This window comes from Scophthalmus maximus, chromosome 10, assembly GCF_022379125.1.
Source record: "Scophthalmus maximus strain ysfricsl-2021 chromosome 10, ASM2237912v1, whole genome shotgun sequence".
Taxonomy (NCBI): domain Eukaryota; kingdom Metazoa; phylum Chordata; class Actinopteri; order Pleuronectiformes; family Scophthalmidae; genus Scophthalmus; species Scophthalmus maximus.
The window spans coordinates 1152287-1171083 of record NC_061524.1 but is presented as its reverse complement, the minus strand read 5'-3'; the positions used below and the strand labels follow the sequence as shown (position 1 = coordinate 1171083).

The window sequence follows — 18797 nt, the reverse complement described above, 5'->3', positions numbered from 1 at the left end:
TGCCCTCTAGCGTCCAAAGAGTAAAATTACAATGAGTGGGTCGAAAGACTTGAATACTGAAAGTGAACACAATGTGAACATAAATTGACAAATGCAGATTTTAAGGCTAATAAGATTTATGATTAATTTTAATTCCAACACTGAAATTTGTATTTTTTAAATAAAAAATGTTTTTTTTAAAGCACTTACTAATCTTTGGCAGAGATAAACAAGTATGTGCTCACCCAAATGACCATATGTCATTCCAAAATTATAGATATTAATATGCTGCTGTGCATTTACTGTCTGCAGAGATTTTCTCCAGTTCAGCCTGTTTTTTTTTCATCATATCAATCGATATTGATAATAATCCAATTTGTACACTTGACTTAAAACCATTATGAGGAAAGAAACATTGTTTTTAAAAAACAAAACAAACCCACAGGCTTTTAATTTGAAATCAACTCATGTTCATTCAGTTGAGGTGTTACTGTCAGTTGTGGACGGGGTTGTCAGGGATGATTCAGATACTAACAATATATGTGAGTCTGAATCTGTCACATTCACTTATTGTAGGTGAAATAAGAAACATTTTGTCTGCTGCCACCTAGTGAAAAACGTGTGACATGACACTTTACCACCATTAACCCCTCAGTCCACAGAGAGAGAGATTTCTGTAAAATGATGATTAGTGGGTGTGGTCGGGGTCATCCTGCGCGTCGGCTTCTCTCTGATCACAGTGATCGCTAATGCAATGAGTGGAATGTCAATGGCTGCGTAATGAGAACCTGCGTTCTCACTTTGACCCTTCAACCTTGACCTTGACACAGTGGTTAACCTCATTTTATCTCCCATCCGCATCTCGCCATCACGATCATTTCTCTCATAGTCGCTCTCAGGAATGGTGAGTGGCTGTAAAATGAAGTCGGACCTGGAGCGTTGTCGGCGGTGGCGACACAATCGCAGGTGAGTTTTTCTTTTCTTTTATTAGTGTAAATGCACTGATGGTTTATGGTTTATGGACTTCAACTAACGATTATATTCATTATCGATTAATCAGTGTATTATTTTCTCGATTAATCGATTAGTTTGTTTGGTTCATAAAATATCATAAAATGGTGGAAAATGTCGATCATGTTTCCCAAAACTCCAAGATGATGTTTTGTGTTGTCCACACACCAAAGATATTAAGTTCACTGTCACAGAGGAGCAAAGAAATCAGAAAATACTCACATATAAGAAGCTAAAATCAGAGAATTTTGAATTTTCCCCCCCATAATAACTACTTGAACCGATTAATCGATTATGAAAATAGTCAATTAATCTAGCAATCGATTTCGCATACACGTAACTGGACATTTCTCTCCTTTGAACTTGAACAATCTTTTCAGTAACATCATACAACATCATTATATCTTTACTTTTCGGATTTGGATAATGACATTAACCTTTTTGTCCGATGCCACCAGACTTTACTAGTCCCGACTCTTTTACCGTAGTCGGGTATAAACTTGCTTTTATTTGTCTCTATTTTTAAGATTTACCCATGAAGTTCTGTGGTGTGGAGGGGAATGACCCACTGAAGAAGACATACAATCTTGGAAAAGATCTGGGTAAGATTTTATTTTCTCTCTCTTCTCTTTAACTTCTCGTTAGCCCCGGAATGTCGCGTCCTATTTTCTCAGATATTACACAATTAAAGTAGTTCTTTTATTTTTTATTATTCCTTGTGGGCAAGTGGCTTTAAATTAAGGTGAGAGGTCGACCCAGCTGGACACCTCAACACACACAAACACACACAGACACCGCGGTCATCCACAAACGAGACAGGCGTTCTTTGGCTGGCCCTGAACGCCTTGGACCTGCAGCTCAGCGTTGAGCCTCTGGAGGAAGCTGTCGCGCAGCTGGCTCTGGGTCGTCAGGCAGTCCTGATCTTTGGGGAAATACGCAGACTCTGATCCGGAAACTTGACTAGTGGCTTCTGGAGAGGAAAGAAAGAAGGTCAAGTTCATCCACACAACTTGACCATCCTGCATGAAAGCCTCTGTACAAACATGTGAGCCGCCTCGTGAAGACGGCTGGATCTTCAGTGAGTCGTTATTTATCAGATACATAGAGACAGAAAGAAGAAGCCTCCTCACCGTTGCACACAGCCAAGTTGTTTCCCCCGATGAACTGCGTCTCCCACTTATATCCTGTCCTCTCACTGCATTCTTCAAACAAACGACTCCTCCTCAGGAAACTAAAATCATAACCCTGTGAGAGAAGAGGACTGCTGAACTGTCACTGTTGTATTAATACAGGTGATATGTCAAATTAGCATGTACCACTCACGAAGTTGCACAACGGTTTGCAGTAGCGCTTGTTGCCGACCGTGACACAAGCCAAACCTCCGTTGCTGGGCACTTCAGGTTTCGGACATTTCTTCGGCTCAGCACCTTGGCAGTCTACAATAATCAATCAATCAATCAGTCAGACTTTATTCATATTGCACTTTTCATCCAAACAAACCCCAGGGGGGCTTTAGCCTCAGAGTAGGAAGTCCAGTCCCAGGAAGAGTTGTGAGACTCGCAGTATCTTGACACACGTGATAAATGTGGCGCCGCGCTGTCCACGCCAGGAGCGTGACTCAACTTTAAGTTCCCTTAAAGTTTAGAACATCAATCCCAAAGCCAGGTGTAAAAAAACCTTTGGAGGAGTGCGAAATGTCCTCACACCCTCAGGGTCACGATCACACGTGGTCTCCGGCTCATCCTCCTCTTTACCTGTCAGCTGGTGTCGGTGCAGTAAACCCGTCAGATTCCTCATGGACAGCAGGAGTGCAGACGACTGCTGCCTCGTCCACACTGAGGGCAGGTCTGCACTGCACTCCACTGCCCCCTGTTGGCCGGTAACAGACAGCACAGGAACAAAATGAAGAAGTATCTCATGCTGGACAGTAACAGTAGCTGCTCTGGTGAGATAAACATCGATAGTTCACCTTGACATCGGCCGATAGACGCTCCAAGAGGTCCGTCTGTGTGGTGCAGTTCCTCATTACACTTTCAACTTGAGCTGCAGCGACGGACAAGGCTGCAAGCAAACACACACGTACACTAAACAATACATCTATACTTATACACATTCGATGAACGAAAAGGGAGCAGGAAGAAGAAAATTGCCCGCCGGCCTTTCGTATGAATAACGTCAATACAAATGGCCATCCTTTTTTTGATTTCCTTTTTTTTTTTTCAATCCAAACCAAAACAATATAACAGTTATATTAAGCAATAGCCAACATCAGAACTCAATTATCACTCCATATATACATGCAGAAAAAAAATGATTGAAAAATATTCCAATTATTCCAATTCCAAACAATTCCACAGTTTCACTCCGTATACAGAAATACAGATGGGGTGCGAGCATATGGGCTTTTACAAGTTTTTAAACTCTCTATATTTTCCATTTCACACAAACACGTAGAAACCGTGGGATTACCTGCGAGTGAGCAAATCCAGATCCATGTTCCCTTTGACGCCATGGCCTCTGAGTCTGGATGGTTTTCTTTCTTTTCTGATGATGAAAGCTGTGGCAGGCAAATTTATTTACCTTGTGTGAGGGGGCGAAGTTTACAGGATTGGCTAATACTGTATATCGTGGTGTGTATTTCCAAAGTTTAAAAAAACAAAACAGCCTCTTATGTAACATGAACCGTGGCTCTGCGGAGGGAGTTTGTTTGTTTTTGCAGCTGAAATATAAATTCCAGTAATTCCACAAATAAGTGTTTTTCAGATTTCTCTTCAAAAGTGTGTGTGTGTGTGTGTGTGTGTGTGTGTGTGTCCCAGCTTCGTGCTGATGGGGGAGCTGGTAGTACACGCTAACTGCTGCTAACTGCTCTAATTAGTCTTTGCACTGTTCCGTCTTCACACAGCACGTCACCGCTACATCTTCACCCACAATGATGCCAAATGTTGGTATGAAATTCACACACACACACACACACACACACACTCACATTCACCCCCACAACATCAGACACACTGGGTGACTCGGTGTCAGTCGGTGAGTTGTGCCACGGAGGATGACTGTGTGAATAATTCACTGTGGATGTTATTCATTATGGATGTCTGACGTTCTGAGAGCCGATGAATAATTCAAGCTTCGAGGAAGAGTGATCGAGCTCATTAACACCAGAGAATTGCCTCTTTATGTTTGATTTGAGGAGCAAAGATCCGTCGTCACGATGGACTTTTTCGAGAGCCGTCGTCCCTCTTCTTACCGACGTGTCCTCTCACGTGCCTTCGGCTGCAGTTCTTCTCTGGTCAGCTACAAGTCCACACACACACACACACACAGCATGAGCATCCACAGTTGATTGGATGATTACACGTCTTAAATTAATGAAAAATTTAAGCTTAAATCCACAACATTGTGTATGTGCCAGCGGTTCAGAGGATCACTACGATGATGGCGGATGTGTTATTGCTGAAGCTTGTGTGGATTCCTGATGTTGGACATTTAGAATATGAACAAGATACTAAGATATGTGACTATTTGGAGTTATGGCAACCTACGTGACGTCACCCGTTGGTTTGTGAACTGCCGTTAGCATTTTGACCAACCATTGCAAATGGACGTAGCATTGGGGGTGTGGTCTGACAGAGCTTGTCTACTTGTCTGCGCCCGCCTTCATCTGCAACCATGCAATGATTGGACGGTACCAGCTGTCAATCACGCTGTATCCACACTCCACTGTATACGATGCTTTAGCTTCTGTTTTAGCTAATGTCCAACTTCCTCTCTCACGTGCTGCTAAGCCCACTTTCCTAGACTTGTCTAGTTTAATAGGATGTGAACATGCCACGTGAATATTTCACCCTAAAGTTCAAATATTTCACCCTAAAGTTCAAATATTTCACCCTAAAGTTCAAATATTTCAACTCGTCTTTGCGTTATCCGCTTCGCCCGGCGCCAGTGACGCACAATTTCAGGTCTTTGCATTGAATTCTCATGTAATCTCGTCGCTTCTGACTTCTGTTCTGTGTTTTTGTCTGTTGATGACACACTGAGCACAAACGCACGTACTCGCTACTCATTCATACTAACAGGAGGCCAATGCCCCTTGGTACACACACACACACACACGATAGTCCTTTGTGACTGTGTGGTATAAAAGCGATGATGAATGGCGTTCATGATAGCAACACGCTCTCCTCTCAGTCTAACCTTTCCCAAATACTCGTGACATTCCCCCCGCGGCGGCGGCTCCTCGTCTTCCTCCCTCACAGGCGTTGTGCCGAATTAGCCGACCATGGAAGAAAAAACAAAAAACGGCTTCTCTGTTGTCAAACGATTCTCACGGATGAGCCGCGGAAAGCAGAGAAAGTCGGAGCTAATTGGTATTCAGCGAGACGCCGTGCTACCTGTTTCAAAGACTTTTCTCCTGTTTGGGAGGATCACTGTGCCTCCGGGGAAAGTTTGAATGCAATTGCAGCTGATAAATGGCTAATAAGGTCTATTAGCTCATTTTAATTACCCCTTTGCTTTTTCTAAGGCTGATTTATTTTTCTGGAGCTCACAGAAGCCGCATCAGTTGCGGGTCGTTGTTAAAAGGCGCCCGTGAAAGATGCTTTTTGAAGACTAATGCGCAGATTTTCGAGCTCTTAGAGAGACAAGAAAACTGATCTCCTCAGTGGAAAAAAAGGCTTTTCTGTCTAAACAAAAATCAGAAGGGTAGATAGAGTGGATCAGGGAAACGGGGCAGTTGAAAGTGGGGCCCGATGCCTCCGGCTGATCCGTATCAAACACTGGAAGCACGGCAGGAGTTTCCGACCTCGTACACCAATTAACAAACTATCACAGGGACGGAAATGTCTGCCGCCGGGACCAGAACGTTCTACACAAAAAAGTGTGAATATCATAGTTGACTGACAGCTCCGCTCATCGTTCATCTCCTAATCTCCGACTCCATTATAGATTACACAAAGTAGTGGAACGTCGGAGAGGCTCCACTCTCAGGGAAACTGCAGGGGGGAGAACATTTTTCTTCAGCCTCTCTACTTTCTAGATGGATTCCTCTGAGTGAGCCGCCGCTCACACAGTCACTTAGTCAGTCAGTCAGTCTGACAAACACGCCGACTGCTCGGCACGTACAGGGACGAGAGAACAGCCACGTACTGATGCAACAGCCCCTCGCTCCCTCACACTCTCACACACACACACACACACACACACACCAGATGGAGGAAACTATTAATTTATAAGATGCAAATGCGAACGTGGGAGAAAAAAGAAATGATGCCGCTGTCTCCGAACACCTGTTTCTCCAGCAGCCTATACCGAGCTCTTGTTTACCACCTGTCCCCCCCCCCCCCCCCATGTTTACCATCGAACCTTTTTTCTGTATTTGTTCCTTTTTGCTAATCACTCACTGTATTTACCAAGTGGAAACTCATAGTGAACACTATACAAGCAGAAGAAGAAAAAAACAACCCATAAAGACGAAGTGTTCTAATGCAATATTACTAATGCACGTCTATTTAATGGTCGTCCCTTCTTGCCCCCCCTCGACTCTCATCACTGTCACATCAGCACCGTGCTCAGGATGTGAAGTAGGAAGTGGCGCGACATTAAAAAGAAAAAGGCCTGCTGCATCGTCTTTGTCAGAGGTGGAGATTCGCTTCATGGGAGAGAGCGACACACACAGAGAAAGGCTGAGAGTTCATTGTTCTCCTCTTTTCAAGGGTCAGCACAGCTGCCAGGAGCTGACAGGGGGCCAACAACCTGGAGCCAGTTTCCTTTTTTCAGACGTTTTATAAAGAACAAAAACACAACGCGCAGCAATGAAAAGCTTTTAGGAAAGAACACGAGGAGGCCTTGTTAGTGATCAGTACAGTTTCCACTGAAAGAACCCAAACATCCAAAGTCTTATTCCTGCTGGTGATTCTATTCTTATGTCGTTTACAGGCTAACGTCTCTGATGTCCTGCTGCAACACATTCATGTTGTGATGTAATAAAATCACATCCGTTGTTTTCCTGGTTGGATTACGAACAACGATGGATTCTCTGCAAGTGTCCCAATCAGGTAATGCTAACCGTTTTTTAATATTGTAATAATGCCATGTCATAATGACCTCATAATGACGTCATTTATACCATGTGAGGACCTACGATCGGTTAATCTGAATAAACTGTCGATCCTGTTCCTCAACTTATTGACTTCACTATATAATGTCATTTTCTGACCTCATTGTGACGTCATGGTGATGTCATTCCCTCCGTATGATCGTAAACAAATTATTTTTCGATCTATATAAACTGTGTTTATTTGTGAAGATATGTCTGATTTCTTTATTGTATTTTATTTACCATGTGTGGTTGACGTGCAAAAAAAACTAAATAATTCCAAGCAAAGCGGAGAGAGACACAGAATATAAAAGAAAGCCAACACTTAAATACTATAATAATATAATAATGTAGAAGCTTTAAAACCAGCCAGGACTCGTGTCTTTTCAGCTCCAGGGATAAAAAAACATTTGTTTCTCTTGGACTGGATTTCAAACGACTGCAGAGTTTTAACTTCTTACATTAGTTTGAGGAGGAATGCAGAATGGGCCAAGTTGTCTCCAGCTGCGGACGCTTGGCACTTCCTGCCGGACTTGTTCCCGACGAGGTCTGGAGCCTCACAACTGGGAGTTTGCCTTCCACATCAAGCTTCCGGGGAAATCACCTTTTAAATGAGATGCCACCAAACATCTGTGAATCGTAATAACATTAAAAAGAAGCAGGGGAAAAAAAATAGCAACTGGCAAACATTTGATTCGGCTGCGTTTTCTTTTTTTCTGTCTTGCTTCCCATACTTAGTCATTTGCCGTTTCCCCGGAGACGCTGATTCTGCTAATAGTCCCCAGGATGGCAAAAGGCTTTTCAGATTAGTTTTTCTAAAAGCGGCTTGAGGATTCTTCCTTGTTGTGGAGTTTTGGCTCGACAAAAAACGGTCCGATCAATTCCCGAAAGAAAGCGGGAGTTTCTATTGAGACACATTTTGAAGGTTGAATTGCAGCAGTGCTATTTTTGTCATGCGATGTGTGTGAATAGTGTGTCGCTAATGTGTTTGCATGTGTTGACTTGCACGTGTGTGTGTCTGTGTGTCTGAGAGAGTTATGGGTTTAATTTTCCCCTGTATGCGACAGTAAATGAGCGCTGTTTGAATAAAGCTACTGAGGCTCATAAAAGTGCCCGTGTTGAGATAGTGGATCCAGTTAAGTTCGTCCTCACATCTGAAGCAGATCGAGCTGATTGGCAGCGACGGAGATTGAGAGCAGAAAAAAGAGGGTGTTCTTCTTCCCTCTGCTCTCCATCAGTTATGAAATCTTTTTAAATTCCAGTTCAGGATGTTGACGATAGACAAGATCTGGATTTAGGAAAACAAAACGTGGGTGGAGACCCAGTCATCCACGTCTTCACCTCATCCAGCCCGCAGCAAATGTATTTCCCCGTTACTCATTTCATTTCCTTTTTCCGACTGTTGTGGCAAAAAGAAAAGAAAAGACATAAAAGGAGCCATTTCGCTGGCTTGACAGTCATAAGCCAATTTTTCCCCTCAAACAGATGATTATAAATCCAGACATTGAACCAATTTGTAAGGAGAAGTCTTAAAAATGACTCCACAGTAAGTCTTTGCAGCGGTTATTATGTCGGCATTAAGTGCAGATTTATTCACACGGCCTCATTTTGGATGGTAAATGTTGAAATTTTCCACGGTGGACGACAAAAGAGCAGCAGATTTACTGCGGAATAAACCGCCTTTGTGTTTTGTTTTTATATTAATGGCCCGAATGAAAAACTCCCTCGTACGGGCGCGGCGGTCCGCGGGGATCGGGACCACGCATCGCCTGGAACAATCATTGCAATTTAATTGCACGGGGGAAATGTTAATAAGATCACAAGACGGTATAGAAACGAGGACACGCGTGTTTACATCCACATCAGTATTTCAGCATTAAATTTGCATGTCTTAACGGGCAGCATGAATAAATAAAACGCAGGAGTTTATTGTGCTCTTCACCTCACAGATGCCCATGTTTCCGCCGCGCAGTGCGTCTCCACAGGTCATTACCACGTCGTGCTCCCTGGACACTTTGCTTCTGAGCTATTTGGTCCAACTCGGTAGTGATCTATGGTTTTTGAGAGATGCCTGTGAGGACTTGTGTGTCTTCGATGGGGGGAAGCACGGATGAAATATTTCTTTTGCACCTCCACTAATATCAGAAGAATTTGTGTTGGGGTTTATTTATGTGTACGGAAAGAAGGGAAGAAGGACGTTCCCCGGAAAATCCAGTCAAAGGAGCATTTCGAGATGTTCGTCAAAGGAGATTAGATCAGGGTCGAAAGTCACTGTCCGACCTCCGTAGTTTTCAGCTGCACCTCTGGACAGACCACACATTGAGTTAAATCAAACACTGCAAGATGTAATAAATAATCCATTCAAATGTTCTCTCATATTAACTTGAGTGTCGGGTTCATTCTGCCTCATGATTTATTACTTTGAGGTTATTTTAATTTTCACATTCTGTGACTGTCAAATATTCCCACTCTCCGCCGCTCAGGTGCCTCGAGCTGACGAGCTGATGTCGCCGACAGAGAAACGTTGGACGAACCGAGCGGCTCGCTGCCGTTTGAACAACGTGAACGTGCCGCTCTCGTCCTCACTCCTCTGAGAACAAACCACAACCAACTGTAGAAAAAAATCTCATTAGACTTTTTGAAAGCTGCACCTTTCAATTTCTGTATTTATTTATTTCCCTCATCATCACACACTGCATTTCTTTTGACTGACAGTTGGTGTTTGTACACCAACAGGAAACGTTCTCCGCGGGGGGAGGAGGATGCGTGGAATGAGTAGATGAGCAGCGTGCGAGCTCATGCACAGATGATTGCGCCACCTGAAGCTTTGTGACTAATTGACGGATATTTGTCTGCAAACAACTGCAGCTGGTGTGGAGTTCAGAATCCTGTGACCCCGCCCACTGACAGGTTTCATAAGGCCACAATGTGCTCTGCTGTCTGGTGCAGCAGGTGGAAATAAAAAGACACCTTTTACCTTCATACCTTGACAACTGTAAAAGGTCGAGTTATGGGTTATCTTTGATTTAATCATGAGCAATAATCCCTCCCCGACTTTTTCTGTTTCATTGGATTATGGACCACAAACATGCGTCTGTCTGGAAAAAGAAGAAAAGGATGGTGTTCATGGATATTTTATGGATTCGCTGCTTTGTTGGACTTTATAGAGAAATGGTGGAATGAGCGTCAGACGCTTGATGAGGTAAAAGATGGATGAGAGGAATTTTGTCCATCTTCTTCGTGTCTCCCTGTGAAGTTTTCGTGGGGGTGAACCCTCACGAACTGGATGAAAGCTGACGGCTCTAAAGTTTATGGCGTGACGGACCAGACCCATCCCAGATGACATAAAGTGAAGAACAGACCAAACCATCACCTCTCCCCCCTCACCACTTGTTACAGCCCCACAGGAAGTAGAGCCTCAAACAGAGAGGTGAGTAGGGGGTTCCCAAAATAAAAGCACAACATGGCACAAAATGACTTCTTGTTTTCCGACTTCACAACAGTCATGTGTTCGTGTGTTTTCACACCTTCAGTGAAGGCGACGGCTCTCAGCTCCCTCACTGCGACATCACATCTCACCAGAATAGACGTGTGATTTCCCTCAGGGTTGTTCAAAAACTGTACAGTGAAGTTATAATTGAGTTAAACTCTGACGGTTGCGTGACTGTGACAGATTCTTGGAAACCTCTGTTACTCTCTCACGTCAACACGACTTTGTAAATTAAACTGCTACCTGTTTACCTCTTGGACCCGGGCCCCCGGCTGCATAATTAAACTGCACTAGAACGGACGAGTCACTTTTCTCTCTGAGCCTCGTTGAACATTTTCTGACTGTCAGTTTCGCTTTAATTAATATGTTTTCAGCCGAGAGAAAAAGAACGAAGGAATTTCTATTTAACGAGGAATAAATGGCGCCGAGTCGTGTCATTGAATCATGTTGCAGACGATCCAGCGGTGGTCGGCCCCTCAGGTGGACCATCTGTCCAGACAGACAGACAGACAGACAGACAGATGGCCTCACATATTAACTGGCCCCGGGGCCCCCGCACACGCAGACAGACCGAGAAGAAACCTGGAGGCTTTCCACATCGCCCCCCGTGCAGAGCAAACACACAGAGACTCACAGATGTGCACACTGAAAAACACACGGAGAGGGTAACGGGATTCTGTCACACGGAGCACAGCTGACTGAGGTAGAGGTCATAAACGCCGCCGCCTCACAGTAGACGTTAAATAAATGTTCCCAAAGACGTTTCTGTCACGTGAGGTCGTCCTTATCTCACTGATGTTTGTTCACGTGTTCATGTTTCTGATCACTCTGCTTTTCATTAGTTAGTCGATGATATAACAATGGGCTGAGACGTCATGATTGACAGCTGACGCTGACTGATTGGTCGAGCACATTCTCTGGGTACGTAGTGTGTGTAATCAAGAGCAAGAATCTAGACTTTGACTATACAGTATGTGACACAAAATTAGACTTTAAAAATAACAATCAAAACAACAATAGAATTTTATATGGAAAATCTTTTCTCTCTCTCGTTTTGCTCTGACTGGCCTCCCCTCAGGCGGAGTCCGTTTCTTTCACAGCTTCTGAGCTGCAGCTCTTCTTATCCGCCCAAGTCATTTTCCTTCCAGTGATTTTGTAATCAGCCTCTCATCATCACGACCGTCTCCGGCCCGGTCCTAATAGCTTTACCCGTGGCTGATATGAGCTCCTCGTCTCTGTACACCATTAACCTCTTTAATGGAGGCGTGACCCCCCATCTGCGGCCCCCCACTTCCTCGTCTCCCTCTCGGCCCCATCGCGAGCGATGGAAACCATTCTACGTGATATCAACTGTTGTGGCTGCGACCGTCGGAACTATTGACTGACGCAGGAATCGTTTGATCGCGTTGCTGCTTATTTTTTCCCCCGAGAGGATCTGTGGGACCGTAGTTTGATCTCAACGTCACGTACCAGATGCCTGCAGGTTCTGATCTCAGCAGCAGCTGTCGCTCCACTGGGTCAATGCTCGTGTGACTAAATAGACAATAAGAAAATCTGGGTTTTGAAACTGGAATAGCGAAACCCCCTCCTCCCTCAGAGGTTAGAACTTTACTACCGAATGGGTCTGTGTAAATTACCCCCCCCCCCGTCTGACCCTTTAATACTGTATCTTACTTAAAAAGACAAGAGAGCTCCGGGCACTGTGCACCTTCTATGCCAAAATAGTTCAGGGATCTGTTGGCATTTAATTGGACGTAAAGCACTTTTTTTTCTTTTCAAAATATGAAGTCATAAGCTGTATCATGATTAATGAACTGCAGACGGGAGCGAATCTGGGGGAACCCTAAACTTCCCGAGAGTTATCGTCCGTGTCCGTAAGTGCCGATGTTCAGCAGGGTGCGTTCGAGAGCCGGTATCGAGCCGCGGCCGACGGAGGCGTATGCAGGCGTGGCGGTTCTGGCTGGTCCCAGCAGCGAGCACATACTGTACAGGGAGAACGTGTGTTATTCACTTCACCACCTGCTCTGCTAACAGCGAGAAAAACGGCAGCCGCACGACACTCGTGGGTGAGTACGTCTGTGATTACATCAGAGCTGTGCAGGCAGGAGAAGGGCAGAGTCGTATTCAGGATTTCGAGGCTGTGATTACTTCCTGGAAGCAGTTCTGACCCCATGGTGCGTCAAATCAATTCAAAGTTCATTGATATACAGTAGCCACATTTCATACATCAGGTGAAGACTGTGTGATGAAAGGCAGAGACATGTCATACATGTCAACAGAGAATAAGATAAGAGATTAATAAACGTTATGTCTGTTAGAGACATATTCTGCTTTTTCAGTTTTCTACTGAAACGCCTCCACGATGTTACGGACGATGTTACGGACGATACTTCTGTAACGTCGTGATGTCACAGTTAACATCAGACGTTAAAACCGAAACTAAAACCTTGCAAAAAATATAATGATTCATTTGCTTTAAAAAGATTTTTTTATTGTGGATTAAGTGATGAATCATCAAAGTACGAGTACTGACAGAATATATTAAGGATATATTATTTTTCCAATACTAGAATATAAAAAATTTCTTACACTGCAATCATTTTTAAATCACTGTCCAGCAATTTTTTTTCAGAAATGTTTCACGAGTCAAAGACAGTTAACCAAACGTCTGTGTAAAATACATATGTATATATGTATCTGAATGACCAGATTACTGGAGCAGATTACAGCGAACTCGAGGTTATGATGCTCATTAAATATTCATGAAACGTGCCGTCACGGTGACTTTTTTCTAGATTTTCTTCAGCAAAGGTTTCGAGTCTAAAAAACATTTATTCGCCTGAAACCCGTCGTCCCCGCTGTGTCGTTACTTCCTGGTTCCGTTGGCGCTGTGATCGCGAGGACGTTAATAATTAATGACAGAATACTGGAGCCTCACAAATTCCTCACAGATAAAGTGTCCGTTTAAAGAAAAACTAACACGAGTAACAACGGTTACTCGGACAAATAAGAAGAAAAAGAAAACTCTTTGGGAATTGAGCTGGAGTTTAGGTCAAATCCTCCGGAAGGACTTTGTGCCCCATCACTGCAGTGAGACAGTGTAGTGTGAGACCCTCGACGGAGCTGAGCCGCAGCCAGCAGAGACGCTCCGTAATCCAGCCATGATTGTTTTCTCCCCGCTGATGCTATTATATGAGAATCCCTTTCTCCCGACTGGAGAGCAGAGTCAAAAGATGATTTTTGGTTAGAAATCATCAATAGAATAGAAGGCAGTACAGGTACTTTGTGTTACTCCCAGAGTCAACCAGGGATCTAAATATTAAAATAAAATAATCCAATAAAAGTCGAGACAAAATAGAAATAACCACGATCTGAATCAGGATTTTTCTCTCCATCTAGGCTCTCAGGTGAGCGTCTTATGTCAGAAAAAGTCACATGAAAATAAGATATATATATATATATAAAACATAACAGCACCATCAGCACAATACTTAAAGCTCCCACAGTGATTGTGGCGATAATACAGTCATGCTGTCTGCAACAGAAGTGGGACTGAAGTATCCATAAGCAAATAAGTTACTCCAGTAATCTGCAGTCTGGATTACTGTACTTCTCTCTGGTTCATTTCTGCAGTAAAGACGTCCGGAGGCGTTCACCGCTTGTTTTTACTCGTCGACGATACATTTCAAACTGTGCAGCTGTCGTCACAGACTCCTGTGGGTTCATCCGGACCAAACAAACACTGTTATGGCTGATTCACTGCGACAGACTTCGCTATGGACGGACTTCAAAACACGTGCAAGCCTAGCCACGTATAAATGCTACATATAACCCCGAAATTCAAGAGTCGCTACGGTGTCGCTTCCCTGCGATCTGTACGATCCCACTGAAAAGCTGTAAAGCATGTACCAAATTAAGATGAAGATTGTAGGAAGGCTCGTCCAGTGTGGAAGGCCATCTTGTGCTTCGGTTCAACGTCGAGAGAACAACGCCTGCCGTTAACGATCTCTCCATTAGATGCTCTCGTTGTTGTTGATGAAACTGAAGGCGGTTAACAGGAAGTTGTATTCATGGGGAGTCACGGTGCTGAGCGGATATTAGATTCTGTAGATTCATCAGGTTGTAATTTAATCTGAGCAGCAGCAGCAGCAGAAGAAGAAGGATCACGAGAGGAAACAGTAACACATCAGACACACGTGCACACGCACACACACCTTCCTCCATCCCCCTCATCTACTCCCTCCCTCCGCTCATCTGCGGCTGCTGACACAGTGCACTAATCACCGGCTCCATAAATCAATGGGCCCGGCCAATAACCATTATTTCAAATTAGAGCTGCTCGCTCCTGCGAGGGAAAGCAGCTGACACCTTCATAAAGGCCCCTTTCATTAGCGGCTATCGACCTGGCCGAGCTAGACCAACACACACACACACACACACACACACACACACACACACAGCGGGAGGCAGAAACAGCAGGGGGGTGAGGGGGGTGGTTTGAAAAAGAGAAGAAAAACACAGGCTGCTGGAGAAAGAAAATCCAAAGTTGTTTCCAGTAAATAAATCTTGGCTGCGAATAAATTCCCTCTGCCAGAATTTATCCTCCTTTAACAGATGGGATTGGGTTCACTGCTTCTGAGAGGCAGAATCTCTATACGTGTGTGTGTGTGTGTGTGTGTGTGTGTGTGTGTGTGTGTGTGTGTGTGTGTGTGTGTGTGTGTGTGTGTGTGTGTGTGTGTGTGTGTGTGTGTGTGTGTGTGTGTGTGTGTGTGTGTGTGTGTGTGTGTGTGTGTGTGTGTTCTGAGGCAGGGAATGGCATCCTCCTCTCTGTCTCCCCCTCCGTTCCGTCTCTCTCGCTCCCCCTCAGCGTGGATGTGGGTCACGTGTTAATCAGCAGCGGCGGGTCGAGGTGGATGTCGCCTCCACCCTCCACCCGGCTGGACGCCCCACAGCTTAAACACACCGCCACTCACGCTGTTGGTTTATAGATCACTAATATGTAAAAAGGGAAACTTGTTTGTGATTTCTCTTTTTCTCTTTTTCAGGCTGGTGTTCACTCGGTGACCCACAGGTGGCAGTGTGGGACCAGCCGCCGGTTTGTGCCGCAGGTCGTCGTCATTCACTCTGTTGCTGCTGGTGACAGAAAAACAGGCAGGTTCAGGTCAACACACACACACACACACACACACACACACTCTGCTTTCTCCTGAGCCAGTCATGAACGATGACGGTCAACAACATAGCACAACAAACACTCCGGTGCAGATTTAGATGCGGGAGGAGGTTTTGTTTGTGTTTACCTTCGCTCAGCTTGAGTGGGTGGTGGGTTAATCGTTTGCTCTGTGCTCACGTGAAGATTCCGTGGTGCAAGAGCACAACACAAAGCTTTATTTACCCCCCCCCCCCCGCTGGATCTACGAGGGAGGGGGCTCCCTGTGGACTCAGGACCACAGAACCACCTGATACCAGAGCCTGACGTTCACACTTCGTCTCCTACGAGTCAGTCGCTCGCATTCGAACCTTAAACCCATCTTGCGTGACTGTTTTTTGAAACATCTCGATGGCATATGTGCCAACTCTTACACAATCAACTGAAGATCTATTGTGACTCTGCAGATACCATAGAACAGTGAGCGTCTGAAATCATGTTTCCCAATTTCTTTCTTTTTTTCTATGCTTTCTTGCAATTTCGGTTGAACAAAAGCTCCTCACGGGATTAGGGAGAGCCAAAACCATCTGTCAGTATTTGAAAGATGGCGATTGTGTCTGCCAATCAAAATGAAGAACTGGATTCAGAATGTCAACATGCTGCAACGATGCAACGATCCATTCGTCTCTGTAACGGAGAAACGCAGGCAGGTGAGCGAACAGCTGAGTGACGCGCACAGTGCCTTCTGGGTAATGCAGTTTATCAAAGGACCCTCACGAATGACCCACGGAGCTGGAGAGGTTCGACGAGCACGGCAACTTAAATAACCCTGGGAATGGATGAATCAAGATGAATCAAGATGAAACATTTACTTTAAACCAATTCATGGACTCGTGGAGAGCGATGGCTTAAATGACTTTTTTCTAGTCAAATACGCTCGTGGGCTTTCTCTCTCTCTCCCTGTGAGTGGGGAGACGTGGAGATTAATTCATCACATTCATGTCTGCGCATGAAGAGCGGAGCTGGAGTCGGGAGGCGATTAGCCCGGCTTAGCACGGAGACGAGGCACAGAGAGAGAGAGAGAGATCCTCCAGTGTTGGTTCTGTCCAAAGTAATAAAACTAACAAACTACAGAAAAGCGGATTTACTGACATTCTGTTCTTTGGGCGAACACACTACCCTGTTGACCCTGTTTCTTGATGAGCAACAGTTGGATCTTTCGCTGGTGCTTCTGTGCGGCCAGAACTTTGTTGAGCAGACGAGATACAAGTTTCCACGTATTTTATTCGTGTACATCTTTAAAATTGAGGTAGAGAAAGTGAGGGTGACAAACATGTTGACCTTTTTCTCCCCCATTTTCTTTCCCTGTCTTCCTCCGGTTATTTTCTCCTTCCTTTCCGACCATTTGTCTTCATTTGCTCTGCGAAAATGATGATGTTAAACATAACTCAAGTCTCCGTTAGTGGAGAGGACGACCCAGTTCCCCCCCGCGGACTGGCAATCCACCACCGCCTCCGTCTCATCGCACTGTCCCACGCCTGTTTCTCACGGCCTAATTTTATTGATGGCGCCGTCTCACAAAAGACCGGAGAGCGAGTCAGTTCGATTTTCTGCTGCAATCTTGTGTAATTTTTTTCATACACACCTTCTCTCTCCTCTCAGAGCCGTTAGAGGGAGAGGTTAGTGGATCATAATGAAGGGGGAAATTGGTAAAAGCCAATTCAAATAGAGAACTTCTGCTCGAAGACACAATTGGAGGTGAATGAAGACGAGAGAGGAGCTAAACGACAGTTTCCAGTCTTTCCCGCACTTTGCACTACGAGTGTCATCGTCACGTTTTACAGCCACTGTGGCTACTTCACGGCATCGTGGACAATATGTGAGGCCCCTTAAACCAACAACGCAACATCGTGACCGTGGCCAATAACTGCCCCTGCACTGCCCCCTGCTGCTCGTATGCACATGGCATCTTGCAGACGCGTAGCAGTGTTTTAACTGACGCACCATACGAACGCAGCACGTGTGGAGGCATAACACACTCTTCTCCCGCCGTCTTGTATCTTAACTGTTGGGCTGTGTGATCGCCACAGAAGGTCAAGATTGTTTTTGTCAGTTGGCTAAAAGCCCTGGAGGCTGCAACATGGTCCTACGCAAACATATGAAATATGAATGCAATATTATTTTATTTTTTATGTGCATGTACCGCCATGCAGAGAAACTTTATTCATTTATTTAAATGATATTCCTGCTGTTGGAATAACTTGATGTAAACACTGTTTAAAAGTCAATGGCTGGTGTGTGTGTTGTGTGTGTGTGTGTGTGTCCTTGATGTGCTCAGTTGGAACAGACGCAGGACGCCGCTCGCTGAGGGCGGGGCCTCTGGGACGATGTTGTACAACGCCAGACACACTGTGCTGGCAGCGTTAGACCGGTGACGTGACACGAACTGTCAGGTCACCGTATGTTTGAATTGTTTTGTTTGCGTGTACTTGTGAACAACTTGACCCTGTGTGACTGACCTCTGACCTCATCCAGGCCACTGTGTGTGTGTGTGTGTGTGTGTGTGTGTGTTTCAGTTGTTCTGCACAATGAAAGATCAGATTATAAAGCGCAGGACTTTTGAGTCGTCAGTTGAACCGGAGGCTTATTTCTGACTTATTAAAGGCATTTTTAATCAAATATTCAAACACCGTGCCTTTTGGCCACAGCACTTCATAAACGAACTGCGTCCAACCGAGTCTCGCTGTCGGCCAAATGATTGTGAGGTGAGCTGGACAGCAGAGCAGAAAAAGAAGAAAAAAAAGCTGGGGGATATGAGGCTAAGTCCCTTATTCTCTCCTCGTCTCTCCCTCACTTTATCCACAGTAATCCGCAGGAGCCCCGGATGATAATGGGCAAAGGATCACACACACACACACACACACACACACACACACACACACACACACACACACACACACACACACACACACACACACTCAGTGACGATGCTGAAGGTGCAGGTTCCTCTGTCTCACATGTATCCGCGGTGATTTTCGCTGAGCGACAGGATTTCCGTGTTTTGCGTCTCT

General features: G+C 44.9%; 1 protein-coding gene and 1 long non-coding RNA gene across 2 annotated transcripts; one reads left to right on the top strand and one right to left on the bottom strand.

The window, feature by feature from the left end:
- Window positions 1–1446: 1446 nt before the first annotated feature.
- Window positions 1447–15728, top strand: LOC118284209. The gene is made up of 3 exons (XR_004784782.1): window positions 1447–1592; window positions 6928–7046; window positions 15623–15728. It is a non-coding gene; the product is annotated as an uncharacterized LOC118284209 (long non-coding RNA).
- Window positions 1682–3575, bottom strand: si:ch1073-126c3.2 (uncharacterized protein LOC555816 homolog). The gene is made up of 6 exons (XM_035606942.2): window positions 3460–3575; window positions 2960–3051; window positions 2745–2859; window positions 2314–2426; window positions 2121–2235; window positions 1682–1960 (listed from the first exon to the last, which is right to left on the bottom strand). The coding sequence occupies exons 1-6, from the start codon at window positions 3500–3502 to the stop codon at window positions 1791–1793; spliced, it is 648 nt and encodes a 215-aa protein (XP_035462835.2). The 5' UTR covers window positions 3503–3575; the 3' UTR covers window positions 1682–1790.
- Window positions 15729–18797: the final 3069 nt, after the last annotated feature.

What these genes read in the sequence shown, in the direction of transcription:
- si:ch1073-126c3.2 (XM_035606942.2), bottom strand. Translation starts at nt 3,502, where the DNA reads ATGGCGTCAAAGGGAACATGGATCTGGATTTGCTCACTCGCAG. An exon ending in GTCTATCGGCCGATGTCAAG is followed by an intron (nt 2,860 to 2,959) that starts GTGAACTATCGA and finishes ACCGGCCAACAG; the next exon opens with GGGGCAGTGGAGTGCAGTGC. An exon ending in GCAAACCGTTGTGCAACTTC is followed by an intron (nt 2,236 to 2,313) that starts GTGAGTGGTACA and finishes CTTCTCTCACAG; the next exon opens with GGTTATGATTTTAGTTTCCT.